The following is a 22,533-nucleotide window of genomic DNA, read 5'->3' as shown; positions in this document are numbered from 1 at the left end:
CTGAATTCAATTTTTTAATTGCAATTTTTTTTTTTACATTTAACACTGTTTTGGATTAGGAGTTAGGCTGTTTATATTGCATTTATTGTTGTTTTTTTAAATCCCGAGTGTCTTGTTTACACTTAAATAATGCATCTTTAAAAACAATCAAACTCAACTTTGTGTCATAATCAGACACCGATAACAAGATATTGATATTGTGCATCGCTATGGTGTTGACGCTGCTGTTTTGTTAATTTAAAGTGAAGTTAGAAGCAATACTAAGTCTTGTCTGCTAGTTCAGACATTTGTCTGTCAGTGTTTGTCCAATGCGAGATGTGATGGAGGGGTTCAAGGAAAGAAGAAACTCTAAAACTCTTGGAAGTTTTTCGATGTCAAAAGGTGATAAACCTCGTGTAAACATGAAGGAATATTAGAAACCCCTCAAATCTAAAACATGATGATTATTCTTTGCATTAATTAATTAACTTACAGGATCTCCAGTGGAGCCCTGGCACAGTACTCCTGTAAAAAAGGTTGGTTGGTTGTTTTTTAAATTGTTTTATGTAAAGTATCGGTCATTAATGGATAGTGAAGAGCCATCATGCATAGGGACTCATTCAATACTATTTAAAAGCATCTCAGGATGCAACTCATGAGGTTGGTTGAGAGAGTGTACAGAGCTGGAATAAATTGCATGCTAACTTTGAAGAAGCTAAAAATAATATTATAGTATTTATTTGGTAGACATTTTTAGTCCATTTGTGCTATTTCATACTTACGATGAATTTATGATGGTCCTAAAATGTGGAAATCAGATGTCTAGTGAGAGAATTCTGACTGATGGCTAATCTTTTTAAAAATAATCATTCAAAATAACTAAAAAGTAATGTTTTCTCTCCACTTTTATTATAAATCTTACATTTTCTATTTAAACATATTGAATACTTATTACACTTTGAATGTGTATTGTGTTGCACTTCTGTTTGCATAGTTTATATATGGCACATTGTTGATTGTATCTGTATTGTGATGTGTTCATGTTCCTTTGTATTTATTGTAATCTTGTTTTTAGGTCGAGCAGTTATTTCAAATTGAACTTAACACTTATTGGTGAATAAAAGATTTGATTCTGAGTTAATGATACTCAATCCTTCAGAATCTTTTTGCTGCTAATGAGGCGCCAGATGTTTCCTCCACCAAACTCAGAGATGAAGACAGAACAAGGCCTGCAAGACTGAGTCTACACGACCTCTCAAAACCAATGTCCTCTTTCTCATTAACACAGGATTTCCAGGTAGCACGTTTTTGAAGTGGCTTGAACTGATTTCCAAAATCTGGTTTGCTGCTTTTTGCTTTATAATTCCCAGTTTTCCAGAATAAAATTGTATTTTGAAGGAATAGTTCAAAATGAAAATCTGCCGAAAATTCACTCTCAGGCCGTTCAAGATGTAGGTTTGTTTCTTCATGGTAACAGGTTTGGAGAAATTTAGCATTACCAATGGATGCTATGCGGTGAATGGGTGCCGTCAGAATGAGAGTCAAGTAAACAAGTAACCCACACCACTCCAGTGCATCAATTAACATCTTGTGAAGCAAAAAACTGCGTGTTTGGAATCCATTTTCAGCTAATTTTGATTTTTGGTTTAGCTATTCCTTTAAAACTGTGAATGCCATGGTAACTCTTGGATGACTTTGTGTTTTTGCTAACTAAGTATTGGCCCGTTTCTGGAATGTTACTAGATCCCAGTTAATGGATTGGAGGTCTCCACTATTCAGAGGCAGCGTCTGGAGCTGCAGCTTCTCATAGCAGAACTGAAGGACCGTGACCAGGAGCTCAACACTATGGCAGCAGCCCATCACAAGCAGCTGCTCTCCTGGGAGCAGGACCGTCAGAGAGTGCTGATCCTGGAACAGAGATGTGCCCGACTGGAGGGTGAGAGTGACTCCAGAGCAGGGTTAACTAAAATCAAACTGACACTATTAAAAGCATTTTTGTTCATTAAAATAAAACTGACCTTATCAGGAAAAAATAACTAAAAGAAGTTTAAGTTGAAGCACTACCATTACTAACTGGAAATAAATCTAAAACTGAAATAAAAATAAATTTAAATTGTAAATCTCAAAAACATATAACAAAATTACTTTAATTTAAACTTAATATGCTTAACTAAAATGAAAACTGAAAATATAGAAATAAAAGCTAATTCAATAGTATAGTAATAGTATAATAGAATAGAATAGTATAATGAAAATACTAATAGCGCTGCTCCAGTTGCACTGCAAGTTGTACCAAAACCAAAACACTATAATTTAGTTTAAAACTACCATTTCCACTCTTTTTCTGTCCTGTAGAATTAGGTTGTTTTTGCTACTATACTTTTAAGAATTCTATATTCCCCCTTAAATGTAAGCACTGTTATGTACTGTTGAAGTTTCAAAACATGGCTCTACTTTTACACCTTTGTTTCAATAAATAAATACGTTTAAAGAAATGAACTGGAACATTTTGAGCCGTGAACTCTTCTGATTCAAAGCTGCTGGAAATTCAGTTTTCCTTGAATCTAAAAGTAATTAGAGCTACAGTCTCTTCTGCTCACCAAGGCCGCATTTATTTGATCAAAAATACAGTACATTTTGTAAAATATTATTATAATTTCAAATAACTGTTTTCTATCTGAATATATCGTAAAATGTAATTTATTCCTGTGATGCAAAGCTGAATTTTCAGCATCATTCCTCCAGTCTACAGTGTCACATGATTCTTCAGAAATCATTCTGATGTGCTAACTGCGTGTTTGGAATCCATTTTCAGCTAATTTTGATTTTTGGTTTAGCTATTCCTTTAAAACTGTGAATGCCATGGTAACTCTTGGATGACTTTGTGTTTTTGCTAACTAAGTATTGGCCCGTTTCTGGAATGTTACTAGATCCCAGTTAATGGATTGGAGGTCTCCACTATTCAGAGGCAGCGTCTGGAGCTGCAGCTTCTCATAGCAGAACTGAAGGACCGTGACCAGGAGCTCAACACTATGGCAGCAGCCCATCACAAGCAGCTGCTCTCCTGGGAGCAGGACCGTCAGAGAGTGCTGATCCTGGAACAGAGATGTGCCCGACTGGAGGGTGAGAGTGACTCCAGAGCAGGGTTAACTAAAATCAAACTGACACTATTAAAAGCATTTTTGTTCATTAAAATAAAACTGACCTTATCAGGAAAAAATAACTAAAAGAAGTTTAAGTTGAAGCACTACCATTACTAACTGGAAATAAATCTAAAACTGAAATAAAAATAAATTTAAATTGTAAATCTCAAAAACATATAACAAAATTACTTTAATTTAAACTTAATATGCTTAACTAAAATGAAAACTGAAAATATAGAAATAAAAGCTAATTCAATAGTATAGTAATAGTATAATAGAATAGAATAGTATAATGAAAATACTAATAGCGCTGCTCCAGTTGCACTGCAAGTTGTACCAAAACCAAAACACTATAATTTAGTTTAAAACTACCATTTCCACTCTTTTTCTGTCCTGTAGAATTAGGTTGTTTTTGCTACTATACTTTTAAGAATTCTATATTCCCCCTTAAATGTAAGCACTGTTATGTACTGTTGAAGTTTCAAAACATGGCTCTACTTTTACACCTTTGTTTCAATAAATAAATACGTTTAAAGAAATGAACTGGAACATTTTGAGCCGTGAACTCTTCTGATTCAAAGCTGCTGGAAATTCAGTTTTCCTTGAATCTAAAAGTAATTAGAGCTACAGTCTCTTCTGCTCACCAAGGCCGCATTTATTTGATCAAAAATACAGTACATTTTGTAAAATATTATTATAATTTCAAATAACTGTTTTCTATCTGAATATATCGTAAAATGTAATTTATTCCTGTGATGCAAAGCTGAATTTTCAGCATCATTCCTCCAGTCTACAGTGTCACATGATTCTTCAGAAATCATTCTAATATGCTGATTTGCTGCTCAAGAAACATTTCTGATTATTATCAATGTTGCAAGCAGTTGTACAACTTTATATTTTTTGTGAAAGTTTTTATCTATATTTTCTATTTATATTTTCTATTTTACAGTCAATTATGTATACCTGCTGATTAATGTTTTACTGATCCCAAACCTGAATGGTAATGTATTGCTCATGACTGCTCATGTTTTCTTAGATGAGCTGGAGAAGCGTAACGAGGTGATCAGAGCGCTCAGTAAGCGGACGAAGGTGGCAGAAATGAGTGAGAAAGACTTATACAGAGAGCTCAACAGCTCCCAACAGCAGCTACACAAGCTGAGCTGCACACAGATGAACACCACCAGACACGAGCAGGACTTGGAGGTGAAGTCAAAGCTGTTTTAGGTCTGAACTTTTGCCCCAGTATGTTCGATTTCGTGTTCCCATTCCTCCATCTTCCTACATCATTTCTTTCCACTCTCTTTATCTTATGGTAAAACACTCCATAACTTGTTATTAGGGATGTAACGATATCAAAATCTTACGATACGATAATATCGCGGCATGAAGTCCACGATACGATATTTAAAAAAAAAAAAGACAAATGAAGAATTGGAAAAAATTTAAATTTAGTACATTTTAAAGTTAAATGATTCTATCTAATGCACTTTGAGAGTTCAAAATTAAGAGCTGCAACCCATGTTTTTAACTAAGAAATCTTAAGTCAGAAAAAAGTCAGTTAATTGACTTTACCTTAACTTTAAAGGGGACTCAAACCTCTTTTTATTTATGATATACTGTCTCAGTATAAATTACATTCACCGTGGTGTTTTAGGAAGCCAAATAAATTAGAATAGAATAATAATAATAACAACAATGACAGTAATAGCCATATATTGTAAAACTGTTGCACTGTAAAATAAATGAAAATTAATATTTCATAGGTATATTATTTTTGCTTTAAACAACAGTAGGGAAACTACAATACTTCCTTCCTAACTTCTACACTTTAAAGAGAAATTTTGAATTTGGACTGCATTTAAACCGCTAGCTGTCAGCAATTCATACTGCACTTTTAAGCTTTTATTTTGACAGAAACTGCAGTAGAGCTTTTATTTTGAAGGAAAACTCCAGCTTCAGTGAAAACAGGCTTACAAAAAGAAAAACGTGTCTCACTACAAATCTAGTAAAATGCTGTAATAATCTGCCACGAAAATAAAGCATAACTAGTGGCCTTTGCGTTCCTAAATGCGTGCTAAACTCACAGCACATGCAATAAATGAGTTCACTGAATTCACTGTAAACAGAGCCGTTCTGAGGCGCGGAAAACACAGGATCATGAGCTGATCACTTTGAAACATGCAGCAAAAACACTTGATGAAGGGATTAAGCCATATTGTGCTTTCAGTTTTAGTTCGTTTGACAGATACAGTACTACTGTGCCAAAGCATAATGGCCCAAAACACAACAAAGACCTTTTATGTTAGAATAAGAAGTATATATTTAAAAACTACACTTTCCCAGATAACCTATAATTTCATATCATCATGTGACCACAATAATATTGAGACAGTTTTGCTATCGCAATATTTCAATATTGATAATATCGTTACATTCCTGCTTGTTCTTATAGTTTATAATACTTTGTGTATTCATAGGAGCGGAACCAGAGCCTGAACTCCACGGTCATGATGCTGTCATCACAGGTGGGGCAGCTGCAGGTGCGCGAGGAGGAGCTCAGCTCCATGCTTAAACTGAAGGTCGGGGAGACTCAAACACTCACACATACATACATTATCTTATATCCTGATAAACAGACACATAATGCAAGCACATGATTTTTTTCACCAGGATAAAGATATGATTGAGGCCACCAATCACATTTTAGAGCTGTCTGGTCGTCTTTGCGAACTAGAGAAATCGCTCGAAGAGCTGCGGACACGTGAGAGCAAAACGCTGCGAGAAATGGAGGAACACAAACACCGTTTCAGAGAGAGCAGACACAAAAACGCACAACTGAAAGGTAGATTGTGTTTTTTCACAATCTCTCACCGTGTCCGAAATTTAATACTGTATAGTAGCTACTTTGAAAATGTCTTCGCGGCTGTTAAAAAAAGTACATTCTAAATCGTATTCATGTGAATGAATTCATGCTGGATTCATCAGGATGTTGTCAGTACATGTTTCATTTGTTTGCAGCCGAGCTTCAGGAGAAAACCATCGAGAACAACAGCCAGAGAGAAGAGCTCATCTGCTTAAAGCAGGAAAACCAACTGTTGAAGAAAGACATCAATTCTGTTGAACTTCAGATGATGAGTATGCCACTACTGCATGTTTCATAGTATAATATAGACTCTGTTTCCAGCCCTACAAACCTTTCTACCTAGACAGCATCATAGATGTGCTTCAGACACCGAAACATCTATAGAAACATTGCGTCATGTATTCTTCACTAATCAGGCGGTCCCAGAATGCATTGTGATTTGACATGATTAAATATACATATTTTTTGTTCAGCACCCAGAATTATGTAATTAAAGTAATCACACACACATTCACTCAGTATTTGTTTATATGTATTGTATTGATTTTTATTTGACTATTTGGTTGCTAGAAAAATGTTAACATCGCACTATATTGGACTCACACACTTTGTGTCAACTTTTCAAATCAGTTGACCTAAAATATTTACTTAAGTACACCATGTTTGTTTTTAAATAATTTAAAGGGGTCATATGACGCGATTTCAATTATTCCTTTCTCTTTGGAGTGTTACAAGCTCTTGGTGCATAAAGAAGATCTGTAAAGTTGCAAAGACTAAAGTTTCAAATCCAAAGAGATATTCTTTATAAAAGTTAAGAGTCAGTCACACCTACCTAAAACGGCTCGTTCTAACACGCCCCCACATACCTACGTCACGATGTGGGAAGGTTTGCATAATGCCGCCCAAATGTTCACGCAAAGGAAGAAGGCGTAACTTTTATTCTCGCTGTAGTATTGTTGCTGCCGCCGCCATGTCGTGAAGGCGCTTTGTGTTTCGTTGTGAAAGCGAAACTACTTTGTTTGGTCTTCCAAAAGAGGACACGACTAGAAATCTGTGGTTAAGTTGTATTTACAACACTGTTCCAGAACACTTCAACCCAAATATTCAGATGTGTGCAGCACATTTTATGGAGGACTGTTTCCTGATCCTGGTAGAGTAGACTACAATGCCGGCTGTTCTGACTCACAGATTGTTAGTAAGTTTTTTTTATATTGAAAGAATTTGCCACTGACGATTCAAACGTGAGTTTTGAGCAGTGTAGAGTAGTGCTTGTTGTTTGTAATTTCTCCGATCACAAATGCAGACAGAGTTTTATGTTTACGTGGCGCGATGCAATGCCACGCGTAAAAAGACAGTATAAGTCATTATAATCAGTAATTATGTCCCCACTGGATGCAACAAATGCCTCGTTTATAATGGTTTTTAATGTTTTTGTCTCGTTGCTCCGGCCGGACAGGGCATCATCACAGTATGGTAGGGGCGTAACATTTCCGTCACACGCTTGAGGTATTCGGCCAATCACAACGCACTAGATAGCTGGCCAATCAGAGCACACCTCGCTTTTCAGACCGATGAACTTTGTAAAAATCAACGAGTTTCAGAAAGGCGGAGCATAGAGGAGAAACAGTAATGTACAGTACGTGGAAAATAATGTGTTTTTTTAACCTTAAACCGCATAAACACATTTCATTACACCAAATACACAAAATAATGTTCTTTTCAGCAACATCATATGACCCCTTGAAGAACAAATTCACGTTTACAGTTCTTTGATGTTGTTTAATAGTCACATGACATGCAGGTAAATGAATGCGATATCTGATCTTTTTAAATATATTTTAAACATGTAATATTTGAACTTTTTTGTTTATTTCTATGATTTTTATTTTAAAATTATAAACATTTTACGTTTTTATGATTTAATTAATTATTAGCTTTTCATCAACTCATGAAGTCCACGCCGTATTCTCTAGTTTGGGGAACCTATTTTCAAGTAACTGCATGACTGTTAATAAAAAAATAAAAAAATAAATAAAAATATGAAAATTTGCTAGCAGGCTGTTGCTGTAGTGAGACTTTTAAGGGTGTGTCAGTAAAAGTTTTTAAATAAATTTTACAAACACTTGTTATTAATGCCTGTTGCCTAAAAATGAAATTTGCTGCAAGTCTTTTATAAAAATGTAATGGTTGAAATCTTTGAAAGCAAGATTTCATGATTTCACCTTCACTGGTTTCAGAACAGAGCTGTTAAAAACTGATTATGGCCCGCAGCGATGCCTAAACACTGATTGGTGCAGATGCAGAAACCTATTTTACAGTCTTTTCATGATCGCTTATGCTTACTGTTTTAAATGAATGGAGGTTGTTGTGTTTGTTGCCCAGATGAAGATAAAAGCTGGAGGGATGAATTACTTGAACTCTCCCGATCAAAACAAGCTCGAGTGGAGTCTGAGCTGCTCTGTCTGCGGCAGGTACTGTCTTTCAAAACTTCCTCCCTTTACATCATCCAATGCCAGCCAGCGTTCATTTTTAGAAATCTCTGTCATTTCCATTTGTTCCGGAGTAGTTTTTCCAGTTTTTCAGCATGCTTGTAAGACTTCCTGCATTCCTTTTTCATGACTTACCCCCGGTTTCACAGACAAGGGAAAGATTCTGTGTCAAGATGCACACCTGTAATGTTTTCTTCTAAGGCATTTTTGTAAAAGTTGCTTAAATATCTTAATTTAACTAAGGTCTAGTCCTGGCTTAAGCTAAGCTAAGTTTGTGAAACCGGGCCTTAGTGTTTTAAACATGGTCGTGATCTCTTCTAAAACAGCACCAATAATCTTAAAAGAACAGGTTATAACCCAGTTTTACTTTGGTATCGAGATGCTATTATAATTTTTATATTTACAGTTTTCAGTTTAAATTTTTTTTGTAATTTTATTGTGTATTTTTTTTATTTTATTTTAGTTTTAGTTATTTTAGTACTTGAAGAAAATTAGAAATTTGCCTTGTCACTTAGCTGAAATAAAATAGGTTTAAGGTGTTTTTTTCTGTATATTTTATTTGATTTCAGTTAAAGTTCAAAGTAACAAAAATTTATTTTATGGCTTTAGTTAGCGATGATTACCCTTCTTAAATCTTTTTGCCTTTTTATAATGGGCCTTTTTTATATTTCTCTATAATCCTGATCCATATTTCTGTACTTAAAGCATCAGAAATTTTCTGATTGGTTAGGATTTTCTTCACACCAAGTCAGCACATAATAAATGATTGATAGGGTTATGATTATTGCATATGTTTGTGACAGGTGTGTGAAAGCCAACAGAATGACCTCCAGCTGCTGAAGTTGAACTTGGAGAGTGCCAGAGAGACACTCCGACATCATGAGGGTCAAAGGTCACATGAGAGGTGGGCATCTACAACATGCAGTGTTTTATCAAATTAAATAGCTTATTTCAGCCACTGGCTTTACATCTATCCATACCAGTGTTTTAGTATTTTTGTTTGTTTGTTTTTACTATTATACATTTTTAATATATTGAATTATCTTTTATTTTTATATTTTAGGTTTCATTTTAGTTTAATTTGTAGTCAATTGTTATATAGAGAAATTTTGTTATAGCACTTCTGTTGTTATTATCTTTTTTTTTACAGTTTTACTATTTAAGTCTAATATATTTTTATTTAAGTTTGAGTTTTTATTCATTTCCGGTTAGTAATTTTATTTAAAATTTCTTTTTATATTTTATATGTTTAGTTTTCATCTTAATTTTAGTTTATTTTTAATAATTTATTTAATGTTTTTTGGAATATTGTAAAATATTAATATTACTATGTAGGTTTAATATAATGTTTTAGTTTTAGTTCAGTTTTTATTCATATCCAGTTAGTTTTATTTAGAATTAGGTTTTATTTGTAATATTTTACGATATTTTAATATTACTTATATAGGTTTCATTTATTTTGGTTTTGGTTTTATTTAATATTTAGTTTGTATTTGTATTTCCATTCAGTAATTGTAGTTCTTATTTAGTAACTTATTTCAGTTATTTGCCAAAGCAATATTTCCAACTTTTTACATTTATTAACCCTGGTCTAGGCATCTTGAGTTATGAGTGTTGTTGTGTTCGTAGGGCTGATTCTGGTTTAGGAGACAGTCATGTGCTAGAAAACAGTGATCATCAGGAAGGGACAGAACTAGAAACAGGGCTAATGTCCACCCTGTGCCACAGCACAAGTGGAAATGCCCCATCGATTTTAATGCAGCGTCCTTGTGTTGAAATGGAAACGCAGACTGACTTTGAGCATGACTTTGGTGCAGCTTTGAGCACCACAAACCATGAATTCACAGAGCTTTCAGCTGTAGTGGAAAGTTGCTGTGGCGCCAACATTAAGAACAGCTGTGCAACTAGCCAGTGTGGCATCAGTGAACAAGAATCATCCAAGATGGAAATGAAGGAAAGAGCGAACATCTGTGTTGAGCCGTCATCCCAGTCTCTCTGCTGTGATAATGCTGACAGCCCATCAGAAGATCCACACAGTCAGGCAGTGCACTGTGACACTAGAGCTGATGTGGATTTAATGGCTGTCATTGACTATGATTCAGAAACAGGAACTCCCGTTTGTGTTGTTGATGTGGATATCAGTCCAAGATTCTCTTGGTAGGCTTCTCTAGCTAAAACATCTGGCAAGTTAGGTCGTAATCATAGGTTTATACAAAAACTCCCAATGAATCCAAGAGCAAAGTTGCTTGTTTGTTGCCCCCCCCATTCAGTTAAAAGCATTTACATTTATGCATATGGCAAATGCTTTTATCCAAAGCAACTTACACTGCATTCAATTGTATTTTATCAGTTCATGCATTCCCTGGGAATCAGACGCACACCTTGGCGATGCTAAAAGCACATACCAATTTTAAATATAATATTTCCTTTTTTTTGGTGGCTTATTAAAGGAGTGCTAAGTTTTACTATGTCCTACCATAATAAAATCCATTGCCCTGAATATTGCAGATTTTATGTAGGTATGTTTTAAGATCAAGCAGGCATAAAACCATTGTTGATTTTGTTGGCCTGATCATAACAGTGACTTTCTCTTCATTAACTAGCTCAGCAGATCTGAGCCTTCTTCATCTGGATTGCCCCTCCCCCTGTCACAGAAGTAGGCGGAGCTCTGTCTGTTTACCCGATTCTACGCTAAGCATTGAACTCTGTGCCAATGATGTAGCTCGCCATGGCAATGAGGTAGCTCAACAATACAATGCAAAAATACAACTCTCTCTCTCTATACTAGGGCTGTCAAAATGGCTGAAAAACTAAATTCGAATTTTGTACTTAAATATGATCAAAATTCGAATTATATTTGAATTTAAAATGCATAATTTCAGTTAGGGTGAAGAAAAGCGTTTGGCTTCTCTCCTGAGGCCACAAGAGGGCGCATCGAGCAAAATATTACTACTGCATGTTTATTCAAAGCATAAGATAGTGACTATATGTGAAAAAAAGTGCATAATGTTTAAAATAATGTTTATAAACCAATTATAATTAGTTAAGTTGCTTAAGTTGCCCCGCCATAAGTCTCGAGATATGTTTTTTCAAAGTTGAACTTGCATTAATTTTACATGGCTTTCTAAACATGCTGCTCTTTTGTGCGAGATGCGAGTGCAACGGTGATAGATGTCCCTCTAGAAAGTGCGCGAAATATGCGTTCTGTGTGAACGGCTAGATTTCAGTTTTGACGTAAACAACATCTTCTCCGCATTGATGTTCTTTTTTCCCGCAATATTTGTCATTAACAACGCAGCAGCGCTGCATCCAGTGGGTTCAACTGGATAGACTAACAAAAACATTAAAATGCAACGACACTTACATCGTCATCGCATCTCGTGCTGCCTCCTTAACGCACACCTAAAATTCGAATGCAGCATTTTTCCATTCGAATGTGGATTTTTATTTTAAATTTGACGAATATTCGAAATTAGAATTTGTTTTGACAACCCGGCTCTATATATACAGTATTTTTTTTCCCTGTAATTTTTATAATTTAAATAATAATAAAAATAGCATTTTTAATAATTATGATGATGATGATGATTAAATACTTATTTTGTACGATACACTAGTATTAGCCTCTTGTGTATTTTCATACCACGCAGGAGGGCTACAGCTCGTCCACAACACGGTTACAGCGTCTGCTGGCTGAGTCTCAGGAAATGGTGGCAAGTTTGGAAAGTTCTACCAAGAAATCTGTCAGCCCAACGAAACCTCAGAGCCCAATGAACTGCGATGCCATTTGTCACCTCCAAAGTAACCATGGCAACGGCAGCCACTCCCAAACCTCCACCCATAGCCAGGAGGGCAGACAAACACACGGGGTACCTATTACATCACAAAACCCAGTTTAATGCATAGTATGCTTCAAGATGAAACTGCAGCTAAATGCCATTTTCTCCTTATTGTCCTAAAGGAAAGTGACTCCCAGATCGAAAGCAGCCCACGTTTGCATCAAGGAAGCAAGTAATGTGGTCCATAAAGCCACGAGAAGCAGCGAATCCCCGTTTACCTCCATCTTCTCTACAGCTTCTGAAAATAAATCAGTTCTTTGCAACCAAAGAGGAGTTTTGTGAAGCTAACATGTAGTTTTTACAGATGCTAGCTTTACATTTTTATCCAAATCAGTTTATGATATGTGTATAAAAATAAGCATTAATGATTAATGCTACAGAAGGACTACCTCTGAACAATGTTAAGACTGTCGTTATTTATAAACTACTTTCTTCAAGTGTTAAACCTGTCATACAAGATGACACAATGGTGCTGGTTGTTTTTTTGTCATTCCAGTTTCACTGTCATCGAACCTGTTTGGTTTCAAAGATAAGGAACTGTGATGTGGCTCTTGTCCTGATCATTGTTTTACACCTGAAATGCAGTCTTGTTCTCACAGTAAGGACAAGGAGCCATCTTTCAAAAGCCACTGATATTTGCCTAATCTCAGGACATTTGAAAGAACAATAAAGGTCTTTACATGCTGTCATTAACTTTTTTTTCTTTTAAAGGGTGATTTTGAGTGACTTTCATTTTAGTGTTTATTTTGTATTTTTTATATATATATAAAAAAAACAAGTAGTTCATGGTTTAAGTAGTTGGAATATTTAATGGTTTTACTGTTTTTTGGAATATTATTATTATTATTATTTTTGGCTGAAATACAATTTCAGATTGAGTAAGCTTCGTTCATTGAGCGCGTGTGAGGAAACTCACCTGTGTGTGACTCGTTGGCGTGACAGGTATAGTGTGTGTGTGTGTGTGTGTGTGTCGGGACTCGATCATTTGTACACATCTGGTTTCAGCTGAGGAAGGAGTTAAACATGGCCTCAAAGAAAACCGAATCGAAGAAAAACGAGAAAACGGATAAATCTGAAAAAGCTTTAGCTGCAGAAAAGGAGCAATTCGTCAAACTTCAGGTGAGAATGACGCCCGCGCACATATTTACTTCATTCAACGAGTATTTGATTTTTAGTGGTCGTTTATATATATACTTCATAGAAAAATCTTTGGTGTTTTCCTTTTAATTTCAATGATAAGGTGGTACTATGACAAAAACACCTGATAAATAGACTATTTATCATCAGGTGTTTTTGTCATATTACCTTATCTTTGAAACTATTTAAAATAGTTTTCCACTTTTAAATCCTCACATTTTATTGCTTGGAATCCCCGCGAAATTTATGTTAATTGCATATGTGTCGCCGAAAAACAATCGCCATTATGTTTTAAAAACATTGTTTTAATGTACATTCCGTGTTTTTTGGACATGCGCCATTATAATGCCATATTTTGTGATATGTGATAATGCTGGGCATGTTATGTACCACAGTAATAACGTGTTTGATAGTCACTATAATCTTTTTTGGATCCGTGCCATACATGTCCAAAAATGTTTTGTATGGTAACAGTGTAGTCCAATGTCTTTTACCATAGTAATATGGATATACATCATGATATTATTAAAGTACCATGTAAATACCATGGTATGGATATGGTATTGTATTATTATATTACCAAAAACTGCTATGTAAACACATGTAAAATCAGACTCGGATGATCATCCTGGCTGCAATTATTTATTGGTTATTAATTTGTGCTTCACTTCATTGTGATGTGTAGTATTTAATATTTTAAACAGTCATATTCATTTACATTACAGGTGTGCATCATTTATTGTGTTTAATTAATGATGTTATGTCAAATCTCCCATTTCATCTGCTTTACAGCTTCAGAGCATCACCAAATCCATCACCAATGTGGAGGCCCCTATCAAAGAGAAATATGGACGCAGTATCCTTTAATATTGGTTTAATACAGCATTTCTTATGTTTATAATCATGTTCATTGTGTGTTGTAGTGAGCTTACGCACAGATGCCCAGGTTTTACAGTCGCAGCATGTACTTTATCAGTCAATCGGTCAAATTTAGTTGTGTAACGCTTTTCACAATAAACTGTTTCAAAGCAGCTTCACGAAAAATGATGATGTTAATGTTTATAATATCGTAATATCTTCATGCCTTATTAGTTGCATTTTGCAGAATCACAGCTGGGTGATAATATAGTTTAGATTTTACTGCAATGTAAACATTCAAGCAAATGAGATTTTCTATATTCTATATATAGCTTTATGTGATTGTACTCTATGTATATGGATAAAGTTGGATTTAGTTATATATTTCCAACTTTATTTAAAGAGCTGGGTGATAATCTAGTTGCATTTTAAGATACAATAAAAATTCAGGCACTTGAAATTTGCTATTTAGCAAATGTTATGAATCATCTTTGCGAAATATCATCTGGACTTGTACATTGTCCTTAACTTTTGCACAGATATCATTTTAGGCACGCATAAGGAAGGCGGTGCCGTCACATTCTGGTCTCATGCCGTGAGTCTGCCGCTGTCCAGTAACGCCATCCTCAGCTGGAAGTTCTGCCACGTGGTGCACAAACTGCTTCGAGACGGCCATCCTAACGTCAGTCTCATCTACCACAGTATCATCAGATGAAAATGACTTTCATTTGACTATATTTGTCTAAAACTACCCTACAAATATAAATTGATGTCTTTCTTGTAGACTTTACGAGACAGCAGAGGTCACACCGCAAGCATTAGACAGATGGGAACATTATGGGTGAGTTCGAAATGATCTGGATGTTTTTCTGTTGAGCAAGTCATTTACATCATCTTTCATCTGAAACTTTCAGCTTAAATTTTGTATGTGTTTGCTGTGTTTTAGGGGAATCTGCATGATAGATATGGACATATTGTTGCACTGTATGCCAAGCTGCTGTGTGTTAAAATCGATTTCCATTTAAAGGTAAGTTTAATGTTTCCTTCATTGACATATGAGTGAAAAAATATCTATCTATCTATCTATCTATCTATCTTGTTTCCACCACAGCATCTGGAAATCCCACCAAACCTTGAAGCTCCTGAACAGGTTCTTGATAAAGCCATCGCCATTGATATTAACAAAGTGTAAGTACATCGCTAGTTATTTCAGTGAGCTTGAATAATCTGTTGATGTAAATTAATTACTTTAATTATGTACAGGTTTGACATGACAGGTGAGGTTCTGGAGTACATGGAAGCAGCTCTAAAGCTGCAAGAAACAGGTAAACATAATGTTTTACCACAAAAATGCCTTTTTAATGCTTTCTGATTCATTACTTACACATTCATTTGATCAAAAGTGACAGTAAAGACATTTATAAAGTTACAAAAGAGTTCCATTTCAAGTGCTGTTTTCTTTCTACACGTCAAAGAATTCTGAAAAAATGTATCACGGATTGCACAAAATATAAATAAATAAGTATAATGTGACTCTGAAGACTGGAGTAATGATGCTAAAAATTCAGCTATGCATTACAGGAATAAATTACATTTTAAAATATATTCACATAGAAAACAGTTATTTTAAATTACTGCATTTTTGATCAAATAAATGCAGCCTTGGTGAGCAGAAGAGACGGCAGTGTGTGTATAAAAAATATTTTTTACTTTTTAAATGCAGTTTTCCGGCAGATGGAGTCCAGCTCCACCAGCTCTACCACTCCTGTGGGTCAGTGCCGTCTGGCACCGCTGGTTCTCGTCATCCAGGACTGCGGTCCGCTCTACCATTTCCTGGTCAAGCTCTTGTTCAGGCTACACAGCCGTGAGTCTTGTTGTTTACATGCTGCTCTCTTCATTTATATGCATCATTTTCATTGAGTTTACCGGCGCTGTGCATCTGTGTCACAGGAATACCGCTGGACGCTCTGTTAGGACACAGGGAACAATTCCGCGAGCAGTTCAACAGGTAACGGTGGACTGCAGTATTATGTAAGAATGCACCGACATAGAAATTTTGTCCAATAGCAAAAGCAGAAAATAGTTTTTGTTATTGCCACTGACTGATGTATATTTATTCATATATATTTATTGAAATAAACATTCTTCATGCCAATCTAGAAATTTACAAGTGAATTCAGGTATCAAAACATTATAATGTACAGAAGAAAAGATGGTCAAATGTTAGTACTTTAAATGTTTCTAGTAAAAAAAAAACCCTGATATCCTTCCTAACCCTTCCAATATCAGCCTAATCATAACGACACTGATTTATAAAAAATAAATAATAATAATATCAGACATTACTGATGTAATGTACATTATAATTCAGAATCATTTGCGGTCGGTAAGATTTTTTTTCTTACCGAAAAAAAAGTCTCCCCAAGGCTCACCTAGTCTGCATTTATTTAATTAAAAATACAGTAAAAATATAAATATTGTGAAATATTATTACAATTTAAAAGCACTGTTTTCTGTTTGAGTGCACTTTATTGTAATTTATTTCTGTGATGCAAAACTGAATTTTCAGCATCTTCAGTGTCACATGATCCTTCAGAAATCATTCTAATATGCCGATTTGCTGCTCAAGAAACATTTCTTTTTATTGTCAATGTTGAAAAGAGTTCATATTTTCATGAAAACTGTGATACATTTTTTTTTAGGATTCTTTGGTGAATAGGAAGTTCAAAAGAGCAGCATTTATTTACAGTGCATTTACATATACTAATTTGGCAGGTGCTTTTATTCAATTAAATTCACAAAATGTAAAAGTGGAGTTCATGAAATTACTGCTGCTTTGAGTAGTTTTTGGTCTGTCTTTGTCCTCCACAGTTTGACGCAGTTTTTTGAGAGAGCGAGAGGGATGGAGTTTTTCAAATCTATCATTCAGATTCCTGATCTTCCCGATGTAAGATCTTTACATTTTGAATTTCAAGTCGTGTTTACTGAAAACATTTTTACAAAATGGTATGAAATAAACAATATTGACAGATGGCGTAAAATGCTGAACAGATGACTATATGCATTTGAATGTTGTAGGAGCCTCCAAATTTCCTGCGTGCGGCTTCATTCGCTGATCATGTGAAGCCTGTGGTCGTTCAGAATGAGACATTCCCTGACTACGATGATACGGACACGCAGCTGGATTTTGGTGAAGGAAACTATCAGATGGTAAAAACAACCTGGATTGGTCAAGCCTTGTAGATTGGCTCAGAGAAAGTCTTACTAAGTGCTTTTCCACATTTGTGACAATTTTAACATTTGATTATTTTGTTCAACAGTATTACGGATACAACCAGTTTGACCCTCCAACTGACATACCAGAGCAAAGGTAACATACCACTTTATGAAAGAAAGCTCACAAGTTAGATCTATTTAACTATTTATCCGTTTTTCATTGGCAAAAGTTAGACTAAATGGAGAGCAAATGCAGACTTCTAGAGTTTCAGAAGATCTCAACAATATCTCAAACTGTGCTCAGATTTGTCAGAGATCTAAATATGAACTCAATATTCTCATTTTCAGTTCTCATCAACTTCTTCCAAAATCACGTGAACTGAAATAGATACATATTATAGTTTCTTTGTATGAATGAGAATTTATTCATATATCTTCAGTTTTTACTTTAATTGTAGTTAAATCGTTTGTAATTTTGTTGTGTTTTTGTTATTTTTATTGCTATTATTTTTTTTTAATGTCTATATAGTTTCTATATATTATTTTATTTAGATTATTTAGTTTGAGTTATTTTAGTAATTAAACTTAAATTAAACAAAAATGAGCAATGATGTCTTTTAGCTGAAATAAAATAAGTAAACATTTATTTATATAGCACCTTTCAAAACAAAGTTACAAAGTGCTTTACAATAAAAAGATCAGTACAGTAACAAAATACAAAAAATACCATCAAAATTAAGAAAAATCCATATGATAAAAATTAGTCTTAAGAAGAGACTTAAAAGAGGATACAGTAGTAGCCTGCCTAATATCCCAGGCAGGGAGTTCCATAGCTTAGGCGCATGGATAGCAAAAGCGTGGTCACCTTTGGTAACAAGTCGAGATTTTGGAACCATTAATAGGGCCCTACCGGAGGATCTCAAGCAGCGATCAGGCTCATAAGGAATTGATAAATCAGAAATATAGGCAGGATCCTGACACTTCAAGGCCTTACAAACAAGCAACAAAATCTTAAAATCAATTCTAAAACTCACAGGCAACCAGTGAAGAGCAGCAAGAATCGGTGAAATGTGGTCACTTTTCTTAGTATGCGTTAAAAGCCTAGCAGCAGCATTTTGAATCAGCTGCAATCTTAGGAGATTTATCTTGCTAATACCAGAATAAAGTGCATTACAATAATCAAGTCTGGAAGAAATAAAAGCATGAATGACCTCATTCATTGCCTCAGTTGTGCAAAACAAGACTGCACCACTTTAGTCATCTGAACATCAAAGGACAGTTCTGAGTCAAAAACAACACCTAAGTTGCGAGCCTCTTTTCGAACATTATTAGATAAGGCACCCAGACTAGAGGCGAGATTATTAATACTAGCGCTACTGGGGACTCATGAGGTAATTATAAGCACTTCTGACTTTTTTTCATCCAATTTTTGATTTCGATGAAGCATGATATAATATGGGATGAATCAATAATACCAGGCTTTACCGGGACATACAATTGTGTATAATCTGCATAGCAGTGGAACTCAATGTCATAACTGCACATAATTTGACCCAGGGGTAACATGTAGATAGTAGACAGAAGGGGACCCAAAATAGATCCCTGAGGGACCCCACAAAATAAAGGAGCACGAGAAGAGGAGGCATCTCCAAGCACTACGGAAAAAGACCTATTCGACAAATAAGAAATAAACCAATCCAGAGCTACATCTCTGATACCAACATAAGTTTTTAAACGGTTGATCAAGACATTATGGTCCACTGTGTCAAAGGCTGAGCTAAGCTCAAGAAGGATTCAAATGGAGTACAAGCCAGCATCGGCTGCAAGCAGTAGGTCATTAGCAACCTTAACCAGAGCAGTTTCAGTGCTATGTTGGGAAAATAAGTTTACTTTATTTTATTTTATTGTTTATTTTATTTTGTTTCAAGTAACAATTTTTTTTGCTTTAAAATTTATACTTTACAATTTTACTTTTTTTTAAATTTGCTTTAGTTTTAGTTAATGATAATAACCCTGATGTAGACATGACTTATTTGTGTAAAAGGGAGTTTTAGGAGAAAAAAAAATCTAAAACCAAGCTAGAAGTCAATCAAATGTTTGGTTGCACTTTTCACTGAAATTACATTACTTATGATCGTTAAAACCTTTTAATCTGATGTTTAAAATAGTTTTGTACACAAAGATAAGTTGTGTTATTTCATAGTTTTGATGACCGTACTATTATTCTAAATTGTCGATAATAGTGACATAAAGAACAAATTGGTGTCCAAATGTTTAAAATTTCTTTTCATTTTATCTATAATATTAACTCTCACACAGAGAGACCGAGGCTGATACTCTGAGGAAGGAACTTGAGGTGGTGAAACCAGAGCTGGAGCTCATAAAAGTGGAGGTTAGACATTTGTCTTTATTTACATCTGTCTTGAGATGTGTTTTCTTCTCCTGTGATTGATTCCCATCATCTGTGTGTCTGCAGGCCCAGCGTGCCGTTGTCCAGCTCAAATCTCAGGTCAATATACTGGAATCTGAGCTTGAGGACCAGCGGACGCACAAGCAGATGGCGCTGGTGGAGAACGAACGTCTGCGCATGGAGGTGGAGAGCCTCAGAGCACAGACCGCAGTCGCTGCCAGCATACAGGCCACGGTCGAGGATGCGGGCAGTGAGTGACCTCTGACCCCAGACTCAGATACACAACATATATGCTACTGTTTGTTTGTTTGGAAGAAATTAATATTTTATTCAGCAAGGATGCAGTAGATTGATCAAAAGTGAAAGACAATAATGCCACAAAATATTTTTATTTTAAATAAATGCTGTGCTTTTCAAGAATCCTGAACAAAAATATATAATGGTTTCCAGCAACTGTTTTCAACTCTGATAATCATAAGAAATGTTTCTTAAACAGCAGATCAGCATATTAGAATGATTTCTGAAGGATCATGTGACACTGAAGACTGGAGTAATGATGCTGAAAATTCAGCTTTGATCACAGGAATAAATTACATTTTAAAATATATTTGAAAAGAAACCAGTTACTTTGAATCAAGATAATATTTCATAATATGACTGTGTTTACTGTATTTTTGATCAAATAAATGCAGCCTTGGTGAGCATAAGAGTCTTCTTTTGAAAACATTTTTAAAAAATCTCCTTTTTCAAACTTTTGAATGGTAGTATGAATGAAAATCTCTTGTTCTCATGTTTTCTAGGCAGAGCTCAGACTGCTCAGATACATTTCACTCGACTCAAAGAGAAACACGCCGAGCTGGTTAGCAAACATGCTGATCTCATGCGGAAGGTAAAGCCAATTTTGTGCTGCTTTCCTCACATATTATTGATAAACAGTGCCGGTAACTTTGTCACTCACAGCATCAATTACACGATATGTGATCCTCCAGTACAATTATACTTTGACACATTGTGATTGTCTTCCTCAAATTTCTGTTATGGCCTAATGTGAGGAATATTCCCCAAATATGTTGCCACAAGGAGTTCTGGAGAAAAAAGTATCTAAACTTAAGATGGTGAAATGTCTTTGCCATATGGTTATTGTCATTGTTAATGGTCACGATTTTCTGTGTCAGAATACAGAGATGGTGAAGCAGCTCAGCAGCACCCAGCAGGTGCAGGAGGAGCTGTTCACATACAAACAGCAGATGGCAGTAGAGGTGGAACAACAGAAACAGGACAAAAGCTCTAAGGTCACACTCCACTCATTTATGTTTACATACCTGTCAACCCTCCCGTTCTTCCTGGGATTCTCCCGTATTTTACCAGTATATCCCGCTATCATCCCATTTAAATATTTTCCCATATTTCTCCCGTATTTTTAATCTTTCTATAAAAAACAAAAAATCACTCTGGGCGTATTTTATATGTTTGCTACATTCGCTTCCGGGAAAACTCCCGTAATTTGTATGGCCAAACCTCATTATATGAATAATCACGTCAACAAATTCCAAGGTTGTCCAGTTGGCAGATCTTGTATGAAACGCATCTTTCTCACACGATCGACGCATATAAATTTCAACCCATTTGTCCCCTCAACTTGGCAACCTACAGCCCAGTGATGCTATTGATATGTGCGCAGGTAGTACCGTGGAAAGGAAACAATGATCACTGGTAAAAATGGGAGGAGAAGACTCAGGTGGTGCTCCAGTAAAAAATGTTATGTACATGTATAATGAGATATAGCTTACACTTCAAAAGGCTATTTAATTGATTAAATATGAGCGCTGCAAGTTTCAAAGTCAGGTGCTGTGCTGCTTTGTTTACTGTGGTTATGGGGGAAACGGCTATATTCCTGGCGAAAAGCGCTACCTGCTGGCAGAGAATGAATTAGCATTTTTCAATAAGCCCTTCTGCTCTTTGTTTAGACCAAAGGCAAAAACGACCCTTATTTTTACGCAGAAAACATGCAGTTGTAAATGTGAACTGGTGGATCGACAAGAAGATAATGAATTATAAAACTCTAAAGAATATAGCCTACACTAAGATACAGTGGTGTGAAAAAGTGTTGGCCCCCTTACTGATTTCTTATTTTTTTGCATGTTTGTCACACTTTAATGTTTCAGATCATCAAACAAATTTAAATATTAGTCAAAGATAACACAAGTAAACACAACATGCAGTTTTTGAATGAAGGTTTTTATTATTAAGGGAAAACAAAATCCAAAACTACATGGCCCAGTGTGAAGAAGTGTTTGCCCCCCTGTTAAAACTGTGGTTTATCACACCTGAGTTCAATTTCTTGCATGTTGTGTTCACTTGTGTTATCTTTTACTAATATTTAAATTAGTTTGATGATCTGAAACATTAAAGTGTGACAAACATGCAAAAAAAAGAAATCAGGAAGGGGGCCAACACTTTTTCACATCACTGTATATTTATGTTACTAAATGAATATAATTGTTTGATAATAATAGTTTAAATTAATATATTATAATATAAAATTGTTACTTTTGACTCCCCCCCCTCCCCCCCAAAACCCCCCCCATCAAAAGCGTTT

General features: G+C 35.2%; 2 protein-coding genes across 5 annotated transcripts in view; both read left to right on the top strand.

The window, feature by feature from the left end:
• Positions 1 to 109: 109 nt before the first annotated feature.
• LOC107554533 (coiled-coil domain-containing protein 62-like) lies at positions 110 to 12,996 on the top strand. 4 transcript variants are annotated; one of them, XM_016237067.1, is made up of 14 exons: positions 110 to 381; positions 475 to 515; positions 1,139 to 1,276; positions 1,723 to 1,915; positions 4,159 to 4,325; positions 5,600 to 5,701; positions 5,793 to 5,964; positions 6,141 to 6,257; positions 8,368 to 8,456; positions 9,278 to 9,378; positions 10,104 to 10,631; positions 11,078 to 11,213; positions 12,125 to 12,343; positions 12,436 to 12,996. In XM_016237067.1, the coding sequence occupies exons 1-14, from the start codon at positions 309 to 311 to the stop codon at positions 12,487 to 12,489; spliced, it is 2,130 nt and encodes a 709-aa protein (XP_016092553.1). In that variant the 5' UTR covers positions 110 to 308; the 3' UTR covers positions 12,490 to 12,996. The 4 variants fall into 4 exon arrangements, with proteins under 4 accessions (XP_016092553.1, XP_016092555.1, XP_016092554.1 ...); XM_016237069.1 differs by lacking the exon at positions 10,104 to 10,631; XM_016237068.1 differs by lacking the exons at positions 110 to 381; positions 475 to 515; positions 1,139 to 1,276; positions 1,723 to 1,915 and adding an exon at positions 2,901 to 3,102.
• Positions 12,997 to 13,327: 331 nt separating this feature from the next.
• Positions 13,328 to 22,533, top strand: part of LOC107554520 (huntingtin-interacting protein 1-related protein-like) — a 20,076-nt gene continuing 10,870 nt past the window's right edge. Inside the window, exons 1-16 of the mRNA XM_016237040.1 lie at positions 13,328 to 13,432; positions 14,243 to 14,306; positions 14,848 to 14,990; positions 15,093 to 15,149; positions 15,255 to 15,335; positions 15,420 to 15,496; positions 15,572 to 15,633; positions 16,032 to 16,172; positions 16,259 to 16,316; positions 17,180 to 17,255; positions 17,387 to 17,518; positions 17,629 to 17,678; positions 19,844 to 19,916; positions 20,001 to 20,184; positions 20,735 to 20,823; positions 21,110 to 21,226. Coding sequence (XP_016092526.1) covers positions 13,337 to 13,432; positions 14,243 to 14,306; positions 14,848 to 14,990; positions 15,093 to 15,149; positions 15,255 to 15,335; positions 15,420 to 15,496; positions 15,572 to 15,633; positions 16,032 to 16,172; positions 16,259 to 16,316; positions 17,180 to 17,255; positions 17,387 to 17,518; positions 17,629 to 17,678; positions 19,844 to 19,916; positions 20,001 to 20,184; positions 20,735 to 20,823; positions 21,110 to 21,226 — 1,500 coding nt within the window. The 5' untranslated portion in view covers positions 13,328 to 13,336. The remainder of the gene's footprint in view (positions 13,433 to 14,242; positions 14,307 to 14,847; positions 14,991 to 15,092; positions 15,150 to 15,254; positions 15,336 to 15,419; positions 15,497 to 15,571; positions 15,634 to 16,031; positions 16,173 to 16,258; positions 16,317 to 17,179; positions 17,256 to 17,386; positions 17,519 to 17,628; positions 17,679 to 19,843; positions 19,917 to 20,000; positions 20,185 to 20,734; positions 20,824 to 21,109; positions 21,227 to 22,533) is intronic.

Source organism: Sinocyclocheilus grahami, unplaced genomic scaffold, assembly GCF_001515645.1.
Source record: "Sinocyclocheilus grahami isolate Dianchi unplaced genomic scaffold, SAMN03320097.WGS_v1.1 scaffold505.1, whole genome shotgun sequence".
In the NCBI taxonomy this organism is placed as follows: domain Eukaryota; kingdom Metazoa; phylum Chordata; class Actinopteri; order Cypriniformes; family Cyprinidae; genus Sinocyclocheilus; species Sinocyclocheilus grahami.
This window is presented reverse-complemented; position numbering and strand designations above follow the sequence as displayed.

Coding starts and splice junctions, on each gene's coding strand:
- LOC107554533 (XM_016237067.1), top strand. CDS start 309: ATGCGAGATGTGATGGAGGGGTTCAAGGAAAGAAGAAACTCTAAAACT. Junction 1,277..1,722: donor CATTAACACAGGATTTCCAG/GTAGCACGTTTT, acceptor GAATGTTACTAG/ATCCCAGTTAATGGATTGGA. Junction 5,702..5,792: donor GCTCCATGCTTAAACTGAAG/GTCGGGGAGACT, acceptor TTTTTTCACCAG/GATAAAGATATGATTGAGGC.